At 39.2% G+C, this 8,782-nt stretch overlaps 1 protein-coding gene across 2 annotated transcripts in view; it reads left to right on the plus strand.

The window, feature by feature from the left end:
- The first annotated feature begins 27 nt into the window (after positions 1 to 27).
- The window catches only part of CAPRIN1 (cell cycle associated protein 1), a 36,809-nt gene continuing 28,054 nt past the window's right edge, over positions 28 to 8,782 (plus strand). The window contains exon 1 of one of the 2 annotated variants that reach the window (XM_019639500.1): positions 28 to 382. In XM_019639500.1, the coding sequence (XP_019495045.1) occupies positions 167 to 382 (216 nt within the window). In that variant the 5' untranslated portion in view covers positions 28 to 166. The remainder of the gene's footprint in view (positions 383 to 8,782) is intronic. The other variant, XM_019639498.1, reaches the window with a different exon arrangement.

Genomic DNA, 8,782 nt, shown 5'->3' on the forward strand with positions numbered 1-8,782 from the left:
GTCCCTTCCTGTCCTCGCGGCGCGCGCGGCCTCCTCCCCGCCCCCACCCGCTCGCGCAGGCTCCCGCCCGCTGCGCGTTTTGTCCCGCGTCTCGCTCCGTCCTCCGCCTGACTCGCTGCTCTTGTCCTTCCTCCCGCTTTTTCTTCTCTCCCCTTACGGTCTGAAGATGCCCTCGGCCACCAGCCACAGCGGAAGCGGCAGCAAGTCGTCTGGACCGCCACCCCCGTCGGGTTCCTCCGGGAGTGAGGCGGCGGCGGGGGCCGGGGCCGCTGCGCCGGCTTCTCAGCACCCCGCATCCGGCACTGGCGCTGTCCAGACCGAGGCCATGAAGCAGATTCTCGGGGTGATCGACAAGAAACTTCGGAACCTGGAGAAGAAAAAGGTGCCAGGAGTTGGCGGGGAAGGGAGGGTTTGATGCTCTGACCCTGCCTGCAGCCTTCGCTGTTTCGGTCTCCGGCCCCCCCTCCCCCACGTTCGGTGTCCACAGTAAACCGAGCTTCGTGCCCAGAAAACGGGCTCCTAGGGGAGGTGCTTGTCACCTGACCCGGACGTGGCGCTGTCCCCCCTAGTCCTCTTGATTCCTGTCCCCCTGCTGTGGGCCAGGCCTTTTGGAGTGGGATGTGTAAGGGTGGGGACCTGTCCTGTCGCCAGATTTGACTGTGTTATGCCATCTCTCCGTTACCAAGGCCTGCGGTCCTTGACTAGGGCCAGCGGGGAGAAACGAAGTCCTGGTATGGGGGCTCCGGGCTCAACTGAGGTGCCTCGTGGATTTGGGGCGGCCTGCGTCCTCTAGCCGTGGGGTTTGTTTGCCCCGTTACCATCTACTTGAGGCCTGTCCAGTGTCCCCTCTTTCTCTCTTGGGAGAGAAGTGTATTTAGGATCTTAAACTAGAATTGCTTGTCCATAAAGCCCCGTTTGAGTGGGACTTCGATTTGCTCCCCGCATCTGATGGTCTCCCCTACGTTTCCTTCTTTGTTTCAATTGTCTAATTGTCTTCCTGAGCCTCACGCTCACCTCGATCCCAGGAAGGTTTTCTGCAGCGGCTTTTTGTCTCTCGGGGACCAAAAGAGGGATGGGAGGGAGACTGCACCGATTGGGATTCGTTGGGGGGTGGGTCTGGGTGAGACCGAGGGCGATCGCTACATTTCTGTGCACATGGAGAGAGAGCGACTAACATGGCGGCGGCTGCGGGGAGAGGGAAGCGCTTTACAGGAGCTGCATTGTGAGCACAAAGCGAAAGCAGAGGGGGAGGGCAGAGACCAGGCAGCCGCCCGGACTGGCTTCCCTCGCCCCCCTCCAAAAAAAAAAACCAAAAAAAAAACACCAAAACCCACACCCACAATATTTTGGATTAAATATTTAGCCATTCTAGGTCACACCATGAGGTTTATCTTCAAGTCGGCCTTTTGTTTTATGCTTTCAGTCCAGGACAGTGTATCAACTCTTAGAGGGGACACGTGTGTACGTGTGTGTATGTGTAGAGCAAGGGTCTTGGCAGAGTAATTCAACCTTCAGTAAGATTGGGAGGTGGAAAGGGAGAACCAAATCACAAATGAGGTAATTACATCAGTGACTATTATGCAAACTTTTGTCTTTTACCTTAAAAAGAAAAAATAATGACTTTCATTTAATAACTTCAGCTTGTCCTCCGCTAGTAAAACATAACATCTTGAATTTTGAAGTAAGTCTGTTAAAAATATTTATTTCTAGCTGAATAGTGTTACTTAAGATGTTGAGGTAGTCACTAGTAACTGTTTGGCTAAAATTTTGGGCTGTGGGAAATAGCCTGAAGAAAATAGATGATGTTTTGGTCTTAATTATTTGAATTGTTCGTTGAATGATTCATTTTACATTTTTTGGAGGTTTTTTTCGATTGGATACTTCTCATCTGCTTCTGTGCTGGGAATTTTACTTGAATTTCTCGGACTTTATTTGAAATTGAGAGATGCTCTCTGGATTTCTACCTTTTTTCTGATCCTTTATTCTGATAAACAAGTGTGGTTTATTATAGTGATTTAAATAATAGATTTATCAGTATAAATAAGGCAACAAAAGTATTTTAATTGTAGAGTAAGTGCATTCAGATATGTAATAGAATAAGCATAGCCAACACCAGTATCTCCTGAGTCTGCCGTTTAGTTTTTTGCTACTCCATATGAAATTGAAAGTTAAGCATCTTTTTAAAACCTCAATGCAATAAACCTGTCAATCTGGTTGATGCTTGAATGGTTTAACTTTCAGAATTCCTAGGAGATATGTTTTCTTCTAGGATAGGAATCAAGATAAATATTGATGTAACATTTTAGGTATAGACATTTTAACTAGACATTTATATTTTAATAACTGAAAAATGATTCTTCAAAGGTGTTAATATAAAGTCAGGCACTGATGATCATCAGCCTGCTTCATTGTGAGGTGACTGTTAGAGTCTAATGTTCAAGTGTATCTGAAGACAACAAATCTAGTTTATAAACCTCCCCGAGGACCCGAACCATGACAGATCACTTGGTGTATAGGCTTGTATTACTTACTATATATTGCCTCCCCTGCCAAAGGAGAAAGTAGTTATTACAGAGAGGAGAAAGTAATTATTACAGAGATAGATTAGTAAATACTGAAAAATTTCCTTGAATGATGGAGATTTAACAAAATACGCAAAATAGCAAATGTGTTTCATATATGTTTTTGTGTCAGTGTTTCGGGTGCTTAGATAGTGGAAAGGTCAAATTACGGTTAAGTGAGGCTTTTTGATAACTAAGACTGAGCTATTTTTTAAATGGTTAAGCTGGCAGTACTGATGTTGTGCCTTAATTATTATTAAAACTAAGTTTTACTTTTTGAGAAACTCGAGGCATTTTTTTCTATATTTAGGTAATTTATTGTATGAAAGGATTTAGAACTGATTCATTTTTCAATAGTGAGTGAGCATTTCTAATACACCAAAAAAGAAAGGATTTACTTTACAAATCAGCTTTGAACCTTTTTAGAAACTATTATGGGATAAAGTAAGATACTGTTTATAACTAACTGGATTTCTTTTTACTTCAGTCCACTCAGCAATTTATATTTGAGCTGTATTTCAGTCTTGATCCTATTCGTAGGAGCCTTCTGGACAAAATGCCTTTTTATATGGGTTCTAAGATCAAGTATCCTGGCAAAAATTACTACTAGATATGTAGTATTACATTAAGGCATAGAGCGTTGAAATAATTTTATTTCACTTCATTTAAAAAACAAAGTTATTTGTTAATTTTCTAATAAACGAGCCATTAGAGGAAAGCTAAGCATCTGTTCAGTGAGAATGCGTGCTTAACACTGATGAAATGTGATCCTGTTATATAATGCAACTAAATGGCCTGGTAGTTTTGGAAATTTGGGCTTATAAAGACTATACGACTGTTTAGCAAATGGGAAGAAATGCAGCAATAATAAAAAGAGTCTAGTGTAAAGCTCCATTTACAAATCTTTTAACTGATTATAAGTGATAATGAATTGAGTGATTGCCTAGTTTTCTTCATCAGTTTGTTAGTGTAGAACTGGGCCCTAAGCTATGCAAGATGATTTTTTTGAAACCAAGTCTTAATTTTAACTGAAGAGAGAGCTTATTTATATAGCAAGATGTAATCAGTTTTGATGTAGAATAAAGGGGGTTTTAATAGATGACATTTATAATTGTTGTACTCTTTGTAAATATAATAGGTTTAGACATTAGTGACTTTGGTAGGTGAAAGATTAACCTGTGTTCTTTTGCAAGACAGCCCGACAGCGTTGTAACCAATATGTGACCAGATGTGTTAGCCAAAGTGTACTGTTTTTCATCATACTCCCTAAAGTCTTCTTGTAGTTAATATTATTCTGAAAAAGGATGCTATCGTTGTTAGGATAACATTTCTTTCCAGAGCATTGCAGTGTACCTCTACTTAGAATTTTCAATGCAGCTGTTGTACAGAAATTTCTTAAGTATTTTGAAATAAAAACATTCTTAACTATCTTATAACTAAAGTTCTTGGGACTAACATCTGAAGTTTTTCTTCACAGTTAAAATCTCTGATGTGTTAGCTTCAGAACTAACTGAACTATTCCTCTGCAATGCAGAGGGCAAGGTTACTTTGTTTTGTATTCATCGTCACAGAAAAGAAAGCATTTATTGTATAATGCTTAATTTGCTTCCCTCTGCCTCTCTGGGTGTGTGTGTGTGTGTGTGTGTGTGTGTGTGTGTGTGTGTGTGTGTGTGTGTGTGTGTGTGTGTGTGTGAGAGAGAGAGAGAGAGAGAGAGAGAGAGAGAGAAGTATTTAAATTTGAATTTAAAAAGGAAAGATGAGAATTCCCTCATGTGATAATGCGGGTACCTTTTTCTGGGATGAGGGTAGAATCCTAAGTATTACAATGAGAATGGATTGTTTTGACCTGGCCACATTATTGTACTCAAGCATAATTTTCTATATGGCAAATACTTGTATAGGAATACATTTTGTGTGACTTAGATATTAAACATACAATTTGTCATAATTTTATGTAATTAATATCTTAGTTTACATTTAGAACTAGAAGAAGATTAGTACTGTTTATTGTTAAAAAAATGAATAAATACTTGGAAAAGGTTAAACTTAAAGCAGCATGGCCTAAATATTATCATACTGTCATAGAATTGAAGATTTTTTTAAGAGCTTAAAGTCATCTTAGAATTTAGTCCAATTCATTTTACGGAAGAGGAAATGGAGATGCTCATGTAAAATGACCCAGGTTAGAATGCATGAATTCTAAAGTCTCTTATAATGTTTCATAGAGTTAATTAGAATTAGAGTTAAGCATAATTTTTCATGTTTAAGCTGATCCTATAAAACCAAATAGTAAAGTCTTTACTTCAGATCCTTTAATTTTAATTTGAGTTGTTTAGCTTTAAAAAGCTGAAAGTGAAAGGAAAAGCTTCTCATTTCTTCTTCATTGTTAGACCTTTATTAATGTCTTATTGTTAAATTTGTGTTTATACGCTGTACAGGTAATGGGGTCCTGAGACTAGCAGTACAGGTAAAGTCCCATGTTGTTGGGACATCCAAATTGTAATGAAATGAACTTTTAAAGTTTGAACTCTGAAGTAAGCCCCAAATGCACATTAGCCATACTCAAACTAGGTATGTTGTAGACCAGAAAATTTGGGAAAAGCATTACCAGCAGTAAGGAGTAGATGTGTCACCCTTTCTATCTTAATCCTTGTATTCCAAGTTTCTGGATAAGTTTTAGTAATTGATCCTGTTTTCTGGGGGAAATGAATGTAATGTATGTAGTAGAAAAGAACGTGAGGAGTAGCTGAAGAGAAATTCAGCCAAAATTGGACTTGTAAATTGCTTGACTTCTGTTTATTTCTTTATTTTTCCCACTAGCTATACCAGTGCTTTTGTTGGATAGCATATGAGTGTAAAAACATAGATGAAAGAGCTTTTATTGGGCAGAGTTCAGAATTTCATATTTCCTGAGGAAAGGGAAGGTGTGCTTCTTGACCAAGCTCAACTAAAGTAGTCTGTTTCCTTTAACTTCCTGTACTACCTATTGTCTGTACACTTCCTTGACATTTTTATATTGCTTTATGTTCTTACCTTATGATGTATTTTTCTAAATAGGTATTACGCTTCTCTGAGGCAGGCTACTAACAACATACCGTGCCTTCCGCATGGTATATGCTAAATAAATATTTTCTATTTTGACTAAATCATTGCATAGAAATATTTGTAGCTTTACCAGCAAAACCCTGTTAAAATGGATTCACTGTGAGGGGGGGAAATGCATTTTGTACAGAGCTATTTACTTGCAGTGTTTTTTATTAAAATGGAATTTTTCCTGAAGGATTTTTTTTTCTTTTTATTAATTTTTTTTAAGTGAGTTGAGTTGATGAGTAGGCAAGTAGAACACACTTATTTTTTAAATCTAGGTAGTTGTAAGCAAGATTTGTGAATAATCTTAGGAAGAAAGACATAGATGATTCTTAGTGTTTGAAGCACTGTAAGTTATATTTAATTGCATTCCCCTTAATACTGTTACTCAAACAGAAATAGCTGAAATATACTTTAATTATTGGGGAAAAACTTTCGGGTGTCTACTTGAGATGAATTACAGGTCACACCTTTTTTACATTGAACTCCCAAAGGCATGTATAAATCATTGAGTTATACCGACTCATCCTAATGAGCAGTTTGGTGAAAGCAACTAATAATTCAAAAGACACCTGTTAAGATGGTAAATAATCATTTGTTTTTCAAATGTACAAGCTTTAGACTTTAAGGATATGACTCAAAGTAGGTGATGCCAGAACGCTTTCTTTATACTTTTAATTTTCTACTAGGGTCAGTCAGCTGCTTCCATTCATTCAGGCTTACCTGCATAATTACAGCCATGGGCAAGGAATAAGGGTTTTTACAGGATTGTCCTTTATCTTTTTTTTTTTTTCTTTTCAGTTGGACAAAAGTCTTGTCAGATTAAACTCCCGGTAACTTATCTGCTTGAAAAATTATCTTACAATGGGACTCCAGATAACATCTAATCTAGCATCTTTTTACTGTGTTCTTAGTGTTCAGAAATTGAGCGTTCTGGATAGGTGTTCATTCAGCACTTCTGCATTAATCAGCCTTCTAGGGCCTGGTAGAATGCTCATTTCTCAAAGTATTTCATTTTTGAAACAAATCTTAAGTTCTTGATGTTAAAGTTATGGCCCCACCTGCACTGTTTAATACTTTTGTTGTTTTCTGGAACAACTCACAGTTCTGCATGAGAAGGCTTCCAACATTTGAAGATAGCTGTTATGGATCATTTCTGGCTTGTACTATGTGTTCTCTTTTACCCTCCTTTTAAATTTTGAGGAAACTTTTGTTTCTTATTTTTCTGGTCTTCTGTGACGTATTAACAGCCAATTCTCAATAGAATTGGTGGAGGGTGAATGGAAGGCAGAGTCAGCTGCCTAGCACTATGTGGGCAAAGTCAGAACTAATGTTTCTAGGTGAAGAACTGGAATGTAGGCACTGCGGGGCTTGAAACAATATCTCGAGAGGCCACTGAACATTATGGGAAGTTGAGAGGAAAAGAAATCTTTGTCTTCTGTTTTTGTATTTGTCTTTCTATGGGTTCTTTCAGTACTATGGAAGTGATTTATTTGATCAGGAGACAAAATAATTTAAAGTTCCTCTTACTAGTTCCTCTTACTACTTTTGTGATTTTAAGCTTCATTTTTAACTATGTGTCCTGTCCCAGTTTGGAGATTTTAATTAAGAACAGAACAGGAGTTACATAGTTTCCCAGAAAGCCAAACTAGCTTTTTCAGATATTGTCTCTTCCACATCTTTCTTGCTGTGACTGTATACAGTTGTCCAGTTGAAGAATTTTTGGGTTTTGGGAGTCTCTCATCTCTGCTGTTTCCTTTTGTCCTTAAGTTATTCATTTATGGAGTTTGTTATGTATAATTGTAAGGAAGGAAAAGCTCAGGAGGACAGCTATTTTGTATATTCATCTTCTGGTGTCCTCATGGCACTCGACTGAATTTTTAAAAAACATTTCAATAAAATAACTTAAGAGTCAACGATCTAGGTGTAGTGTGATTCAGCACCATAATCCTCTGGAGAAAGGAAAAGAGAACAGCAGTAGCAAGGTCCAAATGAAAAGTAGCAACAGCTGGACCAGAGTGGTATAATAAAAGGGGAACATGTTGCAGTACAAAGGATTTTTCTGAAATTTATGACCTGAAGCATTGCCTTTCAGTTTCTAGTTAGGTGAAATATGATTGATAATAGTGCCTCCCTGATAGGGTTAGCTACCTGATGCATTAAATTTATGTATTACATGGTGAATTATATCCACTATTATGAGCAATGAAGGAACAGAAGTTAGAGTGGGTCTGGACAGCACTTGTTGGGGTAATTATTTCTTGGTAGTACCACATGACTATATAGTGTTTTGACATTAATTGGGGTATAGTCACACCTCTATCATGTGGTTCTCCTTCAGGCACTGGGTAACCTGATTTTTATCTTGCTCATATGCGGTGCTTTTTGTAAATTTTTAATATATTCTGGATGCTCAGTTGTTGAAAAGGAACCCTAATTTGAATTTCAAGATAGATATTTTAAGATAGAATCTGAGAGGGCAGATTTTTGTTATCAATATTGTGGTAGGCATTGTGATGAAGTTGTCTTTTTATGCTAGGAAAATGGCTCCATTCTCCAGAAACATACTTATTATTTTATGTGGATGATATGAGTAGTTGACCGGTTTGTCTAATACTACCATGTTCTAGCTTAGGGAAGAAACAAGTTGTGTGGTTTTTTTTGTTTGTTTTTTTAATTTTTATTGGGGAATTGGGGGAGGGGAATAGACAAGTTGCTGTCCTTTTGTTCTTCAGTCTAGTTGTGGAGGATGTCGCTTACTGGCCCATGTTGGCATTATCATTGCGCTCTCCCTGGGTGAGGCAGTCGCTCGCTGACCATTCTAAGGCTGCGGCAGCTGATGGCAGCTCACTCCGGCTGCCGGCTGCTCACGCTGGCTGCCAGCCACTCGCGGTGGCTTATGGGAGCCCACTGCAGCAGGGGCTACAGCCTACACCGTCGCCTGTTCCCCGAAAGGGGAACAGACAAGTTGTTGTCCTTTTGTTCTTCAGTCTAGTTGTGGACGTTGCTTCACTGGCCCAACTGGCACCTCATTGCGCTCTTCCTGGGCGAGGCACATCAGTCGCCGGCTTCTGGACGGCCGCTCACTGCGGCTGCTGGCCGCTCACGCTGGCTGCTGGCTACATACGGTAGCC

This window comes from Hipposideros armiger, unplaced genomic scaffold, assembly GCF_001890085.2.
Source record: "Hipposideros armiger isolate ML-2016 unplaced genomic scaffold, ASM189008v1 scaffold_44, whole genome shotgun sequence".
In the NCBI taxonomy this organism is placed as follows: domain Eukaryota; kingdom Metazoa; phylum Chordata; class Mammalia; order Chiroptera; family Hipposideridae; genus Hipposideros; species Hipposideros armiger.